Genomic DNA, 19,812 nt, shown 5'->3' on the forward strand with positions numbered 1-19,812 from the left:
ATCAGGATCTCTGTAATCTGTAATAAAAGATCTAGCTGGCAAAGCTAATTCAAAGCCAACCCAGTATTTTCCACTGCAAATGTGCAATAAGAATTTTTAAAGCTCATTACCACAGTTGGCTGTGTCTGCTGCCAGTCCAGATTCATTCTCCATTTAACAGAAAGCTTAACCGCTCCAACAAGCAGCTGTACACGGCCATCTCTGGCTGTGTTTCAGTCAGTAAAAGTTATCACGATGAGTGCAGTTATTGTGTTTACCTCCTCTGAGAAATCCCAAAGTGACTGTGCCATTTTATGTAAACAGACAGGTAGTAACTATTTTTTTTTTCTGTCCTGCACCAGTATCTGCCAGCAGATGGCAGCATCGTACTTCTTGCTTCGCCCATCACGCCACGGCATCTAGCCAACCTTTAACCTTTTATGGAATACTCACCCTGAGCAAACAAAATATAAAAGGAGATATAGTGTATAACATGCAGCACAGAAACTAAAAAAAGTGGTGCAAAGATCTCACAGAGAGCATTTAAATCCATTACACGCAATATCTTAGTATCACACAGTCTCCAGTGATTCATAATAGTAAATATTTTTCTTTATTACTGTATTGTACATACTCTGTTTCCCCAAAACTGCAGGTCTTCATTTCATGAATACACATGCCCACTTTATAACATCACACATATCTCAAGAGACATTGTAGGTGACAAGAATGCTGATAAGAAACAGGAAGTTCAGTTTTATAATGTTGGCATTTGAGAGAAAGGCACTTTCACATTTTATAAAAATCTTTGTAGTGTTTCACAATAACGTGAAAACATTAACATGATGAATTAATCAACATCCACACATCTAAACACATAGGAACTCCATGTGGTTATACGACAACAGTGTAATGTTCATTCAAGGACATTCAAATAAATTGTCAGACAATGATTTAATTACCGTGTTGTAAATCTTTAAAAGGTGAAACCTATAAGCTTTATTGCCCGGTGTCCTTCAGATGTCACACATACATATCAAGAATAATTTCCCCGTCTTGGAATGTGCTCCTAAACTCATAATGTAGAAATAGAAAATAATCTCAAGTTATCTTTAATTTATTAAAATACATTAAGTTAATATGCATATAAACACATAACATATTCATAAATCACATAGATTTATAGGAATGTGAAAATGTAATGCTTTTAATTTGGTAAGGACAAAACACCCACTCCTATCAGAAACATTATTTTTAACAAGTCTTCTTACCTAAAATAACCTGTATGTTTTCCCCCCTTATTAGAACCAACTGTACCCTCTTTTATAGTGTGCTTTTGACCGGTGAGCTAAGCGTTGATTACTTGTTCTTCTGAAGAGAGGTGTAGTACTCCACCAGCACCTTCCAGGCCTTGGGGGCCATGAAACCATCTGGAGGGTTGTCTCCGCTCCGAGCCAAGTTCCTCATCTTGGTTCCAGAGATGAACTCAAACTCAGCATGACTAAGGAAATGAAAGAATTGTGAATGACAGGAATATTCACACATTATATAACGATGAAATAATTAGAATTTGAGGAGTTGGTTCACATATTTATAGTCGGGCTTAAAGATTTGTGTCCAGTAAGACGTCATGCAACATATTCTGAAATAAAATTACAGCTAAACTACAGTAGAAGCATTTAGGTGGAGCTGTTTGATATAATTTATCTTATATTACCTAAATGTTGACTGTAGTTTGCAAGAAAAACCTTCTTCACTCACCGCTCTTTGTCATAAAAGTCCATTGCCTTCTTAGCCTTGTTGTAGGCAGCCACCCTGAAGGGGATGATCTCTACAGAGGTGAGGCCAGGGGCCATGGTGAGGACCTTGCTGCCATGGGTGGGCTCATACAGATCCTTCTTAGTCTGCGGGTGAGGCATGCCTGCAGGGTCCCGGCCGACAATGTAAAAGTTTGCTCCGGCGATCATTCTGGCTCTGCAGTGCCACTGAACCTAGAAGACATTCAGGTTGATGCTGAATCACCTACACATATGAATGACGAAGAACTAGACTGATCGTTAAGTCTGACTGAACCGTAAGCCACAACTGCTCCTCACCTCTGTGGGTCCAGCATACATCATGGGTGAAGGAAAGATGGCAACAATGGTGCTGGCTGGGTCCAGGATGCCCTCCTCCAGGACAGCAGCATGTTGCTTCATCCTCCACTCCAGAGGCACGTCGTCATCTTTGGTCCAGCCACCGAGTGGGTGAAGTAAGAGGACTGGATTTTTGTATCCTCGCTCCAGCAGGCGGCGCTTGGTGTCCTGCATAAGCAGGGCGTGACCATTATGTACCGGGTTACGCAGCTGGAATGCAAACACCGCATCTAAGGAGGAAAACATGGAGGAGTATAAAAAAAAAGTTCACATAAAAACTATATGAGTAATAATATCACAGTAGCAGAGGATTGTAAAAGCTTGTGCATTGTAAAAGCTGCCACAGCAAACATGCTCTCCATGCCTTTAACCCGGATGATAAATTTGGCATCAAAACTGAGTGTTGGTTTGTGTCAAAGGATAGATCTGCTGATACTGATATGTTTTTCTTATTGTCAACAAATCCTCTGAAAACGCAAAAATGAGCAGTGATTTGGTCCTACTGTGTCTGTCGCAATAACCTGACCTAATCAAAATCATTTTAGACATATTTTTCAAAAAGTTTAGCTCTTCAGTGGCAACAGAGAGATTGGCGTCTGACAGTTTGTGCAAATTGGAAAATTACCATATGGACTTGGTTTAGGTTTTATTTTCATTAGGGGGCACTTAACAGTAACAAAATATGAAACAAAAGATTACTGTCCAATTATTACAAACAATCACATGCTTGCACTGGAAATAAAACTCCACTTTGGAAAGCAAAAAAAAAACACACAATGTATAGAGAGCCGAAGTCCCGCCCCCTCTACTTCCGGGCCATGGGACCTATCTTTCGAAAAAATATGAACGGCAGTCTATGGCGAAAGATAAATTATTTTCTGGTCCCGATCGATTTGTGCCTTGGATTATACATGTGTTGTTTTTCAGAATAAAAAATGATTTTACATGTCAAAAATGTCACAGTTTGTCGCAAGATAGTTCAGTAAAACGCTATGGAAAATACGTAATTAAACGAACTACAAGTCCCGCATGCTGGCGCGTACAGAACCGACCAAAACTCCCTTCGTGTAACTACAGCTCTCGACATGAACCGATTTATAATGATTTTCACCTCGTTTGATGCTTCTGCCTTCGTCCTGGAAGAAGACGGTAAAGCTCAACAAGGAGACAGCCATAGTTCTCTAGTTACGTACATTGTTCGAGACGAGAGATGTAGTTCACTAAGCGATCTCATACAAAACCTAATGTTGTTCAGCTTATTTACGTCAAATAATTTATCTCTTGACGTGAAAAATTATCTTTTAAATTCACACACATCATATGTGAAATTCATGCCACAATTCGAACGGGACCAAAAAATAATTATGATCTCTCCATAGACTGCTGTTCATATTTTTTCGAAAGATAGGTCCCATGACCCGGAAGTAGAGGGGCGGGACTTCGGCTCTATTGTGGTGTAGATGAATGAATGAAGCATTCCTGAGTGCAACATTTGTGTCAAAGTGAGTGCAAGAAAGTCAAAACAGGTGGTAACATTTGATAAGTCGTTACTTTTCGTTACTTATACAGCATGTATCGATCACAGGACACATGACAAGGAATCCCATGCAGCTTTAAAGTTACCATTTTACTTTTTCATCTGGTCCTTTGTCAAGTTCTTCTGAAAGAAAAAGGGTGCATAGCTACAACACTTTGCTTATTTTTGCTCCAGCTCCAATTTCATACTCCATTATGGAACTGTAAATTAAGTGTCACACCAGCAGCTACTCATTCCCTGGGTTATTAGTACAGCTAAATATTTTAAATTTTCTAACCTGCTTTCATATCTTTAAACTTCTGCTTGAGCTCCTTCGGAGTGAGGCGGTACTGATCGAGTCCATCGTTCCATGTGATTCGCTCCAGAACCTCCAGGTCACCGCCCACCAGCCAATCACCTCCCTCCATCACCATCTGCTCAAGATGAAACATGACATGACATGACAATACTGCTGTTTGTACTCTGAACAAAATGAATCAGATATAACTGAAATTAAATAATAAATGAACATAATATTATTCTTGGGATGAAACAAAAACACTGACAGTTTGAATAAACACTGAAGTCATGCGTTGAACACTAAAATTAAATGTGCATTAAAGACATTTGATGAATGTGAGTTTACCTTAATGTAAGGGTGCTCTGGACAATTGGTGCCCCACTGTCTGGCACAACGTTCCTCCTTGCGGTGTTCGTAAAACTCAGGGTTCCTGAGTATAGCCACACGTGTACCCTGGTACTCCAGAGCTATAGCAGCACAGCCGTCCATCTCCTGCTTGTTTTCAGCGCTGACAGGCAGGACGATGGGGACAGACAAGTTGATGGTCCCATCTGAGACAGAAGAGGTTGCAGTGATCTTGAGCAGGAATCTTTTTACACAATGCCCCCTGCCCCTGAACTGTAACACACCCATTTACACAAGGACTTTGCCTCAGCTGTTTTAAAGGCTCAAACACTCGCCGTCTCTACTGTCCATGCACTTCAATAAGCTGAACCCTGTCCACTATTGACACCTACACTGCTTATTTTAAGTTGAGAGAGAAACGCTTTTCTGATACTTCTGTATGATCTGAAAATATAGAGAATTGATAATAAAAATCTTTGAATCTTTGTGGCTCCTCATTACACACCACCCACAGATTTAGTTTCCTGGCCGAGGCACAGAGAAGCAAACACTGAGGCAAACAAAATTGCAAACCCAGAAGTAGGCCTGGTCATTCAGCCCCTGCTCACCTTAACCACAGCCCTGCACCTGTTAACTGGTAGTTTATTCAGGTAATATCTAGATATGGGCCACGGCTGCAGTTACAGCACTTTGTGGCAGTTGGTTGTATGGTGGTGTTGTTATGTTTACAGCGCAACAACGTAACCTGTGTCATATATTCTTATATAACATGGTCGTCTCTTACCATCTAGCAGGCTGCCAAAGTGCAACACCTGGAGGAACTCTCTTTCTCTCATGAAGCCCTTCAGAGGACTAGCCCAGCCCTCAGCCAAAACCTGCACCCACTGTAGATCCAGCTGTGTGGAAAATACAATACAATACAGACTAAGTTTTGTCTCTACTTCAGGAAAGCCAGGGGTATAACGGCACACTTTGGTGTGTGTGTGTAAGAATGCTGATGGCAGACACAGCTAATCACCTGCTTTATTTTAAACTCGCATATTGGCTTTAGCCTCCTTTACTGAAACAAATTCATTGTTTTCATATAAAAGCTTCTTTGTGCTGCATGTGGAAAAGACAATGCTGCTGCCGTATTTGAGATCAGTACAGTATATTAACCTCCTCACTGCCACCACAAGCCATTATGAGAAAACATGTTGGGCTCACAGACTTGGAGGAATAATACTTATGAAATGAAGGTGATCACATTTTTACACTGTTAGTGGATATTTATACTTTTCATTCAACACAATTTACAGGGTAATAAGTATATACGCACACAAGCTTCAAGCATTAGGGAACGCCGTCACAAGCAGCTCTCCGCCATGTCTGATATTAACCCGTGTTTATATGTTGTGTGACAAAAAGTACTGGTCCAGCGGTTTACCTTGTTGATGGTGATGGTGGGCAAAGTGCTTGCATCGGCCACAGCAAGATTCAGCTTGTTCTCCTGAACAAAGAGTTCATTCACCTCCTCCATGATCCCACTCGGTACGATATTCTACATGCACCCAGAAAGAGATTAATCCTTTTCTAATCGGACAAGGCCTGCTAGTGTAGGTTTCATCTGTCATTCATCTCATTTAATTTCGTCCTTAAAGACAGCGTCAGTACAGCAGGTATACCAAAAACGTGGTTTGGAGAGCTAACTTCCAGTTTTGCAGCTTTCCCTTGTTAGTTCACTTTGAAGCAGAAATTAATATAACCTGTTCTGCAGGTTTTGATGCGTAATTGCATATTTCTTTGCATTGTACCATTGTGCTCAAAGCATAAAAACATCCTCAGTGATCATGACTGCGCCATCGCGTTGTTTCTCTCACAGTGAAACGCGCACAACAATTGCCCAGGTAATTAAGCAAATCAGCTCACGTTGCCTGAGGGACATGACAAAATGTTTGTCATGCGTGTTATCCAACTTCATGGAACTTCGTGCGAGGCAATCGGATTGAGCTGGCGTCTGGTCTTTATAAAGCAGTGTTAACACAATGCAAACGTTGTATGTATGTCGTATGTGATTTGCATATTTGTAATTCTATCTATTCCAAGTCAAAACATTGGTTGCGTGTCAACAATTTTAACACACTGTATTTTATTTAATTGCCAACTGATATTTTATCGTGTGTTTTCACGTGATTATTTTGGCTTTTGGCTGCAATCATAATTCCGAACTGTTTTTTGTCTGTGTAATCCTACAGGACAGTGAATCCCAAGTGAAATGTGTAATACTGCATCTTATATTCCAGGAGCAACCGTGTTGACACGTCATTTTTAATTGCAGGGCTACAGGGCTGTAAAAAGCTGACGTGTTTTATCCATTTACATTATCAGCAACACATTCTTCAGCAAAGATGGGCCCTTGGGCAGCTGAAGCAGTGTACATATTTGTATTGCATGTTGTGGGTCTAATAATGTTTAATGTTGAGGGTTACACTTAGTGCAAAAAAATTAAATTTTATTGTAACACACTTTGCTCGCCGAAAGATTAATATTATTAGGAAAGAAGAGCAAGACTGTGATATACAATATGATGCTCCTTGTCTACTACTTTTAGAAGTGACAATCGTTTATTTTTGAAATTGTGAACATCTTCATGTTAATGGCTCTTCCTTGACTATACTGAACTTCCTTTGTGGCATAAGCTGCTTGTTTACATGGGGACTTATTACTCTGTGAAAAGACAGATTAATGAGTATTAGCATTTGATGTTTACATCGCTAACATAGGACCTTGGTCACAACACAGATGAGAACTTACAAGTAAACGTCCTGTGTGAAGAGCAAAGTAGGTGGAATGAAGTCGTTGTGACCTTTTAAACTGATAACTGAATGTGACTGTCTGGTCTCTCCAACTCCAGTCTTTCTTCTCAAGTTATTAATCAGACTGTTATCAGTGACCAGCAAACAGAACAGGCAGTTCTGAGATATCTGCTGGAAGCCCCGACACATTGGCCATTGCCCAAATCATTGTGAAATATTTTTGTTTCCAACTTCTTAAAAGTGAATTTTTGCTACTTTCGTTGGTGTTGGGCTGTTGGTTGGACATAACAGCATATTTTAATCCGTACATTAGGCCCCCCAGGTTTCATTATTGCATGTACATTTGCCTCAAGTGGAGAAATTTCAGAGTACCTGATTATGATCTGTTGTGATTTCCCGAGAAAGAGGATGCAGGCTGAACTGAAGAGGAAGAATTACATAAGGTCTTTCCAGATTGTTAGTGAAAAGAGTTTCAAGCATATTAATTTGAGAAAAAAAAAAAAAAAAAGCAATTTAAAGTGCATTGGCTGCAGAAAGCAAAAGCAATAAAAGGAAAAAGCAAGATCAAGTGAACAAAGCATAGAAAATAATGATTCAAATAATTAATATAAAGTAAAGTTACCTTTTTTACAAAAGATTTGTGTTCGTAAGACCTACCTGCTCCTTGAGGAGCTCCAACACTTGGTTGAGACATTCGTCCACTGAGAGCTCTCCAGTTTTCAGAACAAGCTCTGGTGCTTCAGGACGCTCGTAGTCTGAATCGATACCAGTGAATCCTGGTGACAAATGCAAAACCATTAAAAGAAACGTCATTAGCGAATGAATTAATTAATTTACTGTCGTTAATTGATATTCCATATTAAGACACTGTACGATTACAATATGTGAACAAAAGTGAACTAACCCATAGTTGTAAAAAGGACCTGAAACTTGTGTAATTCAAGAGTGGTAACATGAAACACTCTGGGATAAAGTTTAATGACCACTGTCACACAGACCTTTGATTTCTCCAGCGCGAGCCTTTTTGTAAAGTCCTTTTACATCCCTGCTCTCGCACACTTCAAGAGACGCATGGATGAACACTTCAAAAAATGGTAGACCAGCACTCGCGTGGATCTTCCTCGCCTCATCACGATCCTGCGGAAGAAAACAGTAAATAATATTTAACAACGTTTTTCATCAAACCATTTAAATCCTCGAGATATCTTGCATCATTATATGTTAGACTAGAGTTTACTAACCTTGGCAAAAGGGGAGATAAAACTGGTGACGCAAACAAGGCCAGCATCAGCAAACAGCCTGGCCACCTCAGCAATACGCCGGATGTTCTCCTCGCGGTCTTTGGCAGAGAAGCCTAGGTTCTTGTTCAGGCCATGGCGAATGTTGTCTCCATCCAAAGAGTAGCAAGGGATAGCGTGGGACACAAGAAACTCCTCTAAGGCAAAACTGATGGTAGTCTTTCCAGCTCCAGACAACCCTAGTAAGAGAAAGCACAGTGGGAATAGTGAACAGCCTTATTAGATTAAACGTTGTCCAGTTTATGGTCACCAGAGAATTATGTCAGACTATAGAGATTTACCAGTGAGCCAGATGGTACAGCCCCTGAAACCCCCCCGAGTGCCCAGGACCTGCCCCCTCTTGTTTCGGCTAACATGGTGGGCCTGATATACCACATTGGTCGACCTGTTGAGATCCTGAAACAGAAGAACAGAGGCTCAGACAAGGCAATCTTACTCACGACCTCGATAGTTTGATACACAAGCAGGACAAAATGTTGTCTTACTATAGTACACCTCAGATCGTGTTAACTGTTAGCAGACACAGACATCCCATGTCTACCGTGTCGGTTCAGACTGGTCTCTTTCAAGTCTCTTAACACATATAGACAAATTTATTGTATGCACAAGGATGTAGCTTGGAACTGGATCCTGTTTGACTTTTGACTTAATAAGGCACAGTATTTGGTGGCTGTGTTGTGCAAACTGACACGTCACGGTACTTTACATAATGCTCTAAACTGAGTTCAGCACAGCAAGAAACGGTTACGCTAAAGTCACTCTGTCTGGCAGGCTGTGGATAAATAGGGCTGTATTAACTTCTGGAGGGGAGGGGTAAAGAAGGACGGCATCGAAGGGATGGAGGGAGGGAGAGGACTGACTGGACAATGTGTCCAGTGTGCTGCCAGCAGCCCAGCGATGATGTGGCACTGCTCATGCCCACACATTCGCCCTCTACACCCTCTATCCTTTCTTCCCTGCATCCTTATGCCTATAACCTGTCCACCCAGTTTAACATATTAGATCTGCGTTATGCCCTGACAAACCGTGGCCATAAACGCTTTTGACATACAAAGACAGCCTTGATCCTCAAAATGTAATATTCTGTCGAGGCGCACGTTAACATGTGTTTCAATCAAGAGTGTGGGAAGGCCGCGGCATTAAGTTATGACTAAATGCTCCATGTCACGGTGAGCGCTTGCCATCCAACTAGCCACGTCAGGTGCGAGGAGGGAGCACGAGCCGAGCGACGACATCTACAAGACGAGTGTTTAACAAGCAGCCAGTTCACATTCCGTTAACAGTTTTTCTTCAAGGTGTTTGCTTGACAAACGGGGTGTGTTTATTTCGCTTGCCCGGGGGTGTATGACAGAGGCGTTCAGCTCCTTTTGAGTACACACGTAACAAATGCGACAGATTCAATATTCAAATGCGGATCTTCTTTTCGTGGAGATTAGGCAAACAGCATTATTCAGCATTATTCTCTCAGACGTGACACGTCTACTTCCATCGCGCGGCTTCTCATCCTCCCTTCCTCCTCCTCAAAACCATTCATCATTGTGCAGTCATACTTAAAAAAAAATATTTTGTCTCAGAATCAGTAACTTGACTTACTGTATTCAGTTTGAATCATTTGCTTGCCCTTTGTTCAATTTCTTTTGCGCTTTCCTTTAAATGTCTTGTCGAGAAGCAAAGTGGAATGCTTTCCTGTCAAAAAATGTACTTTAAACTCTTCACATTATGTCACTCTTTCTCTTGGTTTTCTCAGGAAATCAATGGTTTATGGTAATCAAATGCTTTCACGGCAGCAAAGCTAGCATTCAAGATGAACCTCTGCCATTGGGGAAACTAAACCCGTAACCCTGTGGTTAGTGAACCTGCTCCACTACCTGAAATTACTCAATATAAGACGTGTCCCACCAATAATGGAAGAGGGCTGTCTTTTTCTTTCAAGGACAAACGAACCAGTTCATACGTGTAGTTTGTTATTCTAACCAATAACCCAACACTCAAAAAAAATAAAAAAAGCAGTCACACATTACACAATTTTACCCCGAAATGACTCGGTAATCAAAACAGTTGGCGAATAAGCTCTCTGCATGAGTTCTTGTGGTGGAGTCATATTGACAAAATACAGCTTAATGGAGGCAGCATGAGCTCACAGTTCCTGTTATTTCCACATTTCTCATTCTTAAAAAGACTCATACATATATATATATATATATATTTAGTTTTCTTTCCAAAGTCAGCAGCATTCCTGTGCGGCATCAGCCTGTCCTTTCACAGTGACTTATTTCTTCCCCTAACAAGACGCCCTGTGTTATGAATGGGGCGAACTGAGGTGGATACGTTACTACAACAACCGGCCTATTCAGAGTCAAGGCAAGTATATGACCATCACACCTGGCAGTACAGTAGGAGTGAACATGGCGTTGCAGAAAATTAACTTTAAAGCAACAGTCCAGGATCACTTAATAGGCAAAAATAGACATTACTAAAAGATTCCCCACCTTAATGCCTTTTTTTTTTTTTTTTTTTGTGACCTCAAAAGTAAGTGTACAAAGAGCACACTTGGCGTTTAAGTGTTATGCCTGTGTACTTAAGAGAAAGTCTCTTGCCACACACTTCAAAATGAGGTTTTCATATCGAGAACAGGCGTCTCTTACACAAACTCACTAAGCTGCACTGACAAAGTTTTTGAAGTTAATCTGATGACAGCTTGAGCTCCTTTTGTTTCCCCCTCCCTTGTTATTATTACCGCCTCTACTCACCGTACGAAGTTTTTTCACGCCGGACATTTCGCTGTAGCCGTGAGACCGCTGTGGGGCTGCAGAACACCGGGCTCGGACCGCTTCGCTCGCAGGGGCCTGGGTGGATGGATGGATGGTGGAGCCGACTGCCGCTCGTTGCTTCGAAGTCGTAGCCACCAAACTTTAGGCTTCGGCAAACCTAGAAGGCGAATGGGGGTTTAAAGGGAACTCTCAAGACACGTAGCATTCCGCTAGCCCGGCCCCCGGACATTTCATCCCTCCTCCTTCGACGTCCAGTAATCTACATAATTTGCCGTATACTACCCTCAAGCGTAACGACAAGAAGAGGGCCGGCACCGAAACCGGCGGAGCTGTTCCGGACCTTGAATGTGGTCTTCTTCTTGCAGTGTCGCCAAGCTGGAAACGCGTTCATTACAAATTCAAGTGTCGAGTAGAAGTCGCGTCTGCTGCTCATATCTTTCCCTTTAAATCACTTCCCGCACGGCTGCAATAAAATCACAGACGCGATAAAAGTTCAAGCTAACGAGTAAACGTTTAAAGCTAGCGAACGTCAAGCTAGTCGGTTAATTGTAGTATGCCCTAACTAAACGGTATAGAAGAAAGTCGCATACACGTTGGTGTTTGGCTGTAAAAGGTGGCAATAGATTAAAGTTAACCCGTCTTCCGTACAAAATGAAGCAACTGTCAAACTCAATGACGGTTAATAAACGTGCGAAATAAAGTACTGGATGTTCCACTAAAGCAGCCCGTCGTTGCCATGGTGCTTTTTATACAGACAACGGTTAAAATTCAAACCGTTCGCCTAATAATTAAACAGTATACAGTTTAATGTAATAATTTAATAATTTAGTTATAGCTATCATATATCATACTATATATTTGGAAATTAGGTCTCAAATGCGATTGCTCGCCGTCGCCTGCATTTTATTGACAGATTAAAAAACACCTGCAGTGTTGGTTTATGTCAAGTGTTATTTAGTTTGCGTAATCCCTTAGAATAGATCCACCTACCATTTCTTTGAGGGGATTATTAACAAGGGAGTGCCATTTTCTAATAAATAACTATAAATGGCTTTATAAGAAAGGTATTAAGTAGATGTTACCAGCCATTTATTGGAAACTTGGTATGTATAGATAATATGTCACACTTACCTACTTAAATCATACATTTTTAAATGGTTTCCCCACTTTTTAATGATCGATAACCAAGAGCTAATCATTAATGCAGTGTTTTAAACCCTCTAGTCTACCACGGTAAATGTTACTAAATGAACTTTGGACAACCAGAAAAACCTTTGCTTTTTAATAACTCTGATCACTGATCTCTCAAGAAAATTCACAAGAGATTCATGAATGATATGTTAAAAAAAAACTGGTGAACAGTCCCATTTAGGTTGAAGCAGTCACAAATAGCAGCACTCTTTACTCAAGAAATGTTCAGGAAGCAGCAAATATAAAATATGTACTGTACACCGCAAAAATAGATTTAATACTGTTGTGAAGAAATGCAAAAGCTTGTAAAAGAACACGTAGAATAAGCAACAGCATAGCAGGAATAATACTGTAATGGTATAGGAACTAGGCTGTAGGATCACAGGGCATTTCTGGGATTTAAAATTTAAAAAGTGTAAGGCAAAATGTTTAAAAATACCTCTCTGTTGCTCCATTCAGATAAAACGTCAGGTTAAACATTGGGAAGTTCATGGTTTGCATTGGAAAGCATTCAGACAAAACCATTACCATTATAAAAACTTCACTTTGCAAATAAAGCTGAATAAAACCAGAATCTACCCTGTCTGCCTAAACTCCAGCAGGCTTCTTGAACAGCTGACATTCAGTCTCAAAGTCACAACCGTCGAGCAGGTCCTTGTAATGCTCTCTAACGCTTTGATAGGACGCCATGGAGGCCCGCTGATCGGTCAAACCGGGGAAAGACACAGGCTTCTCGTTGAGCAGTGGCTGCAGTCTAAGGTCGCCTCCCCCACAGTCGTACAGCACCAAGAGTAAGTTAGCTGCATAGGGCAACATGCGGCTGCTGCGGAAGGCGCGCTCGGTCTGATTGGCGTAGTTGGTCGATTTCAGGGCAACGCTGTCCTTGAAGAAGCCCAGCAGGGTGAGCAGTGGCAGGAGGGTCTCTGCGTGGCCGATCTGGACTGTGACAGCTTCAGTCACCTGCTGGCCTGACCTGGTACATACAGCACAGTTAAGGTGTAACACAGAGTGGGCTTTGTTTAATACATTTAAATTACAAAGTCACTTCAGCAAATTTCTCCCAAACCTCATGGACATATGCCGACTTAAGTCTCATTTAGGGTACTGCAAGACATAGACGCCGTAATAAACGCACGTAGTCATTCATACTTGTGCGCTCGTCAGTCTGGCTCGCTCTGTAAAAACACCCACACGCTAATCTGCACTTTTCTCTTTTTTTTTCAATTCCTAACTGAAGACCTTTATTATGCAAGACATGTTTCAAGCACCAGGTTTTCAGACTTTTTGTCATCATTGGTAATTACACATTTGTGTCCAGCAAAGGGGCATTTGAAGATATCTGAAGATTTCTGGCTTTTAACTATTTTTGATTAAGGTAGATAATATCTGAAGGACTTTCAGAATAGGTTTTAAATTAATAAACAGATAAATAAAGGGACACATTACCATTAAAATTCTCACAAAAGTCTCTAAAGAGTATCTATAAGAGAGCCAAATGTTGCTGACTAAATTCTGGGATGGTTCTGCAGGTGGAAAACAGGCTGAAGGTCAAAAGTGTTTAAATACGTTTATGCAATCAGGCAACAGTCGATTGTTGTCACACTGTGTATTTGTGTAGACAAATTCTGAACCGGTTCTTGCTGATGATAAATCAACACTGTAATCAGGAATACAAAAATGTGGACTCGTCCGCACTGGTACACAACTTGTGCCAAGTAATGTCTGAGACGTTTAACTTTTTATAACAATATTTGTGGATACAATTAATTTCCCCGCACTAGTGTCTGAAGAATGTCTTGTCTATCCTGTCTAACCAGGATTAATAAAATCTGATTGTTTAAAGGCTACTGAGGATTTCGAACAGAAACAACAATGCTTCTGCCAAGCGCATCAGCAAATCATAGCAGAATAAATATTGACAAGTTTCGCTCCGCTCAAGGATTTGAAAACCTCAAAGAGTGTGCAAGTTAATATGAAACCAACATAAACCCAAAGGCTAGTCTAGTTTTTATGCTCAGTTTCTAAAGCCAAAGCTTTCAGTTACTTTTCTCACTCATTTTTCTCAATGCCCAGGGGACAACATGGGGCCTCGCCTTCATTTTACTTTCCCCAGTAGCCCAACAAGTATCCGTTTTTGCCAGAAGTGTTGGACGTAAATGTGCATGTGATGGTTTAAAAAAACACATGTGAGTGATTATTTTCTGTCAATAGCTTTCTTTATACATTGTTCAGCCTGTAAAATGTGAGGCAACAGTAAAGAAGTATCTGTCTGTATGAGTTCCCAGAGTTGGTTTTTATCCAAGTCAACGATTTTCACTGATTATGTGTATCGGTTAGCAGACTCATTGTTTCAGCTGTAACAGAGTGGACCCAAAGCCTGATCAAAACTAAACTAAACTATACATAGATCCGCAAGTAATGTATCTTTAAATAAATGTTAGACATCAGGGAGCCCTGGTTCCTTTATTACAGTTTATTTTGGGTCTCCATCTTCTCTTTGACCTTTCTCTCTGTTAGATAGCCTCTACCTTATGTCTAAAAAGAAAACAAACAAATCCCCAGAACGTTTGTGTGAAGAGTAGAAATGAATTCAGTTTCAGAGCTGAGATGGGGCGTTGTTTTTTTATAAGTCTAGGTCGGTCCAATGCACTCACTTGTTCTCATTGGCTGCTTTGTCAAGACGACTGAACACATCGTGGAAGAGAATGCAGCTCGACTTGCTGTTAATATCATAACCGTAGCCTCTTTTCCAGAAGTGCTTCAGGTCGTTTGCATACTCGATAACCTGTGAAACCAGATAGTAGATCACTGCAAGTCTGGGGGAGAAATGTGCTCTGTGACTAAAAAAAGAAGACTAAAGAAAGCAACGTGTACATCTTCCATTGTGTGAGGTAACATTTCAGACTACCTCGGGTGTTAGTTGTAACACAAGACACAGAACGCCCTTTGTGACACAAATAATGCCACCAGTTTTGGTGCAAAGTACTGACATAAGATTTAAGGTGGAAGAAACTACAGTAGCAAATGAGAGGAAACATTCAATGAGATCTTTCTCTAACTCATCCCTCGAAAGTTTCTACCCTTTTTATTTAATGTATTCATATATTAAACAGAGAAGTAAAAAAAGTTAGTTAAAGTAAGCGAAATGAACTGCCTTTTAAATTCTAGTTTAAAAGATATACAAACATATAAAACATTGCCAGACTTAAGGTCTTTGCAGACATTGCCCCTCACATGATTTGAATGATGAGGGTGTTTCTGGCCATTTTAAATAAATGAGTTTTAGGCTTTAGTAAGGTTTTAGCTGGCCGTGTGAACTTACTGTGTTTACTTAATGTGTAAAAGAGGCCTTTATATAAACTGACACACCCAAAAAGTAAAAGTAAAAGTAAAGATACTGATATAAAGATACTGTCCCACTGTGAAATGAAAAACGTTATGCAAACAGGCCGTTCAGGTTAAATGCTAATTCGATCTGCGTGAACAGACATTTAATGACAAGATGCATACCTGTGCATCGACCTCATCGAAGAACCTGCACCACGGGGAGTTCACAGTCTTGATGGCAAGCTCGTAAGCGCACAAGTAAAACGCAGCTTCGGCCATATCTGAAGGAGACAGATCGTAATAAGTAATGATTGATGAAAATCCCACTCAGCTAATACTAATCACAGTAATGTACTTAATGTAGCAAAGGTAAAAGTAGGTTTCTAAGCTGTTGGGAAGTTTACTAAAGTGATTCCAGGTCTGGAGATCTGGGGATTAAGCCCCTCTAAAAGTAGTATAAATAGTAATGCTAGAATGAAAAAAAAAAAAAAAAAAAAAAAAAAAAAAAAAAAAAATATATATATATATATATATATATATATATATATATATATATATGGATATATATATGGATATATAGATATATATATATATGGATATATATATGGATATATAGATATATATATATATGGATATATATATGGATATATAGATATATATACAAATTTAAGATGAAGAATTCAAAAGTAACATTATTAATGTATAAAAGCATGACTATTATGCAAATACTCAAAGTACAAGTTCCTAAATATTGCATGTGGGTAAAAGAATTGAGTTGCTTTCCACCACTACTGGACAGTTTGGGGGTCTCTGACACTAAGAAGTCAAGGCCACAAATATCTGAGTGAACATTAAATCTCAGAGTTATTGACAAGATGAAGGAGATTTGAAACAGCGCCACTTACTGTGCAAACTCTGCAATCTAGACAATGAAACAACCTGCATATTATTTATACTTTAGACATATTGCGTTTAAATGATCGTAGGATGCATTTAAATTGGTGTCTAATGAAGGAATTATGATTTTCTACTATTTACTGTATTTTACTTCACAACATTAAGTATATGTTGCAGCTTTGGTACTTTGAAGATCAAGATTTGATGCAACACTAACTGTAAAAGGAAGTGCTATTAACACAACAAAGCATTAGCAATAATAATCCGATAATACCCTGTATTGTGACAGCCAGGCTGGATTACCAACCAGGCAGAGCGAGCTACTCAATCATAGGTGTCGTTCTGAATTTAATTTAAAATGTATTACTGATCATTGTGGCATGATCGTGTAACCCTCGTGCTACCCTTGGGGTCTCTGGGACCCCAAGCGAATGGACAGACACAGAGAGATTATGCAGGAGGGTAGCACGAGGGGTAAATATGTGTCGACATCTTGGTCTTTTATTATTATGATTTATTTCAGTTTGCACTGATCTCATATTATGCACTTTCCTGCATAAAGTTGTGAAGCAATTTCAACGCATGGAGGAAGTAGTATGCCTGCGAACCATAACGTAATAAAGCAGCCATCTATATTGTACGGGGTTGGAGCTTGATGGTACCCCACTCTAACACTCCTCATTTGAAAAACAATTTAAATACTTCCTCCTCCACTGACCGGCCGTGATGAGACTGTATGAGACTCCGAGGCGGTCTGCGATCTTCTCCTGGACCCTGGTCATCTCCGGCCCCTGCTTGAACTTGTCCAGCTCTGTCAAAGCTGACGGGTTTTCGTCAACTTCCTCCAAAAACCTGGTGCACTTGTCAAAAAACCTCATGAGAGCGTCATTCACTGAATGCTCAAACTCCACGTCTGCACAGAGGAAAAAGCGACTAGTTACAGTTAAAATGAGTGTAAAACAGCATCAGTGTCTTCATCATCATCATCATCATCATTATTATACCTTCAATAGACCACAGCTCTGTCAGTCCTGCCTTGAAGGACAGTGTGCTGTTGACACATCTGTGCTTCGAGCTGGTTATGAATTTGATGAGTCCACCTCGAAGCTGCTCCTCAGAGATCAGTGAAGGGAACAGCTTTGACAGCCTGACGGCCAGATGCTTGAGATCGTTGACACCTTTCTGGACGAGCCGTCCGTCCATGTCCTCAGTGTACCACATGGTCCACTGGGTCTGGAGCTCACGCAGCCAGCTCTCTTTGGCAGGACGGCTGCTCTGCACCACGTTGTAAAGCGCCCGCATCTTCTTGACGTTTTTAGTCGTCGGGTATCTTGTGCCGTGTCTTATGATTGCAGTCAGATGGATTTCTCGACATTGCGGGGACGGGGGCTGCAAAATGGATCTGTTTACAGCTAGAATGTCATTTATCAGATACGGATTCACTTCCTCGTACCTCCCCTTCGTGCTGAAGTATTTGGCGATGACTGGTATGTCCGGGTTGTCCTCTGGAGCCACATCGTTAAGGAAACAAAAGGAAAAGCCAGTTATGGTGGTGAAATGAATGATTTTCCATAAGATAACCATCATATATCGTGGTGACGGCCGTGCGCGGACCCAACAAACAACAGAGTGACGTCGTCCATGTGGGACAGTCCAGCCAATCCAGCAGGACGCGGAAATATGATGCTTTTCATATTATTCATATTATTAGTAAAGTACTATCAATGCATGTCCGTCAAAAATATTAACGTTAAAAGCTATTTCTGATCTTAAGGATATTTTTTATATACCCTATAGTGACATTCAAAAAAGCCTGAAGCTTGTATTTTTGTTACTTTTATTTTTTTATTTCATTTTTATTGAAAATACTTGACACTTGACATTTACAGCCTGAAGCGTTTATTTAACTATTAAAATAATCACTTAAGTACTAGAGGTTATCTATTTTTAATGCAAGTTAAAGTTGGGAAAATAACAATAACTATAATTATAATGTAATATTATAATGTTTCTATGCTACACCATGGGAGACAGTGTAAATCCTACGTGTTTAGAGACTATTCTTATTTCATTCATGGTGACACTTTTCTATCCAAACCAGCGCTCTCTTGTTTTCCTGTCACAAACGAACACTGTCATTGCATAATTCAATTTTATTTATTTAAGGCACTGAACAAACAGCTTTTGCCCTCAAGAGAAGCTGTCTGTAGGCATTCTGCCTTACTCTGAATCAGTTGACCTTGTACAGTTTTCACTGCTGTCAACACAAATGACATGCAGTTTTTAAAGTTTAGCAATAACATTTTGATTAACAATAAACGGTGTTCTCTTTTTTTGTTCCTACATAAAACCATCTAACTTGTTATTTGTAATAGTTATTAACTGCTGAACTAATAGTTTACCTGGTTTACTTTTAAATTACTGGTCCTTTCAGTTAATGTTTGTTGACCTTCATTGATCAGCCACAATATCATGACCACTGACAGTAGAAGTGACTTTGTGTGGATGTTACTTAGACATGTAGCACCCACCAAGACCAGACCAGGCACCCCCACCCCATAGCAATGACACTCCTTGATGACAGCAGCCATCCCCAGCAGGATGCAGCCTGACACAGGACACACACAAAAACGGTTTAGGAACAACTGAAAAAACATGAAGAACAGCACAAGGTGTTGGCTTGACCTCCAAATTCACTAGATCCCAAACTGATCAAGTATCTGTGGGATGATCCACAGAGGCCCCTCCCCTCAACCCATAGGACCCAAAGGTCCCCCCTAACAACATTCTGTTGCCAGATACCACAGGACACCCTCAGAAGGTCCATGTCCATTGACAACTGTTTTGGAGGCACAAGGGAGACCTACACAATATTAGGCAGATGGTCATAATGTTATGCCTGATCAGTGTATTTTATAATACCTTTGAGGTTCGCTATAGTTATTAATTTCCATAGATAGAGTTTAAGCCAGATGATGAGCAGTCCCTGCTGTTGAACAAAAATACTGGAGTACTGCCATAAATATTTCCTTTTGAAATTAGGGAATCTTTTTCCTCATGCTCTCGTTGCCTCATATTCAGTTTGGCAAACTCCATGGCATGCTGTTATGTGCTGCTCTACAATAAAGGCCCGACTGATGAAGTGGTGCTGAGGCAGTTTTGCTTTTGGCAGGTTCTCTGATCTCTGCAGAGGATTTCTGAATTTCTGTAAGAGGCACCTTTGGGATCTCGGTCACCTCCCTAACCAAGATGCCTTT

The 19,812-nt window shown here is 40.4% G+C and overlaps 2 protein-coding genes across 2 annotated transcripts; both read right to left on the minus strand.

Moving 5' to 3' along the window:
• Window positions 1-580: 580 nt before the first annotated feature.
• On the minus strand, window positions 581-11,654 carry LOC311500104 (bifunctional 3'-phosphoadenosine 5'-phosphosulfate synthase 2-like). Its single transcript, XM_084561290.1, has 12 exons — window positions 11,120-11,654; window positions 8,651-8,765; window positions 8,313-8,548; window positions 8,070-8,208; window positions 7,729-7,847; window positions 5,703-5,816; window positions 5,061-5,172; window positions 4,277-4,482; window positions 3,929-4,064; window positions 2,076-2,344; window positions 1,741-1,970; window positions 581-1,480 (listed from the first exon to the last, which is right to left on the minus strand). The coding sequence occupies exons 1-12, from the start codon at window positions 11,144-11,146 to the stop codon at window positions 1,339-1,341; spliced, it is 1,845 nt and encodes a 614-aa protein (XP_084417416.1). The 5' UTR covers window positions 11,147-11,654; the 3' UTR covers window positions 581-1,338.
• Window positions 11,655-12,344: 690 nt separating this feature from the next.
• minpp1a (multiple inositol-polyphosphate phosphatase 1a) lies at window positions 12,345-18,256 on the minus strand. The gene is made up of 5 exons (XM_084562471.1): window positions 17,560-18,256; window positions 17,274-17,468; window positions 15,842-15,939; window positions 14,986-15,116; window positions 12,345-13,304 (listed from the first exon to the last, which is right to left on the minus strand). The coding sequence occupies exons 1-5, from the start codon at window positions 18,140-18,142 to the stop codon at window positions 12,920-12,922; spliced, it is 1,392 nt and encodes a 463-aa protein (XP_084418597.1). The 5' UTR covers window positions 18,143-18,256; the 3' UTR covers window positions 12,345-12,919.
• Between the last annotated feature and the right edge of the window lie 1,556 nt (window positions 18,257-19,812).

The sequence above is a fragment of the Chelon labrosus genome (assembly GCF_963514085.1).
Source record: "Chelon labrosus genome assembly, chromosome: 15".
Taxonomy (NCBI): Eukaryota; Metazoa; Chordata; class Actinopteri; order Mugiliformes; family Mugilidae; genus Chelon; species Chelon labrosus.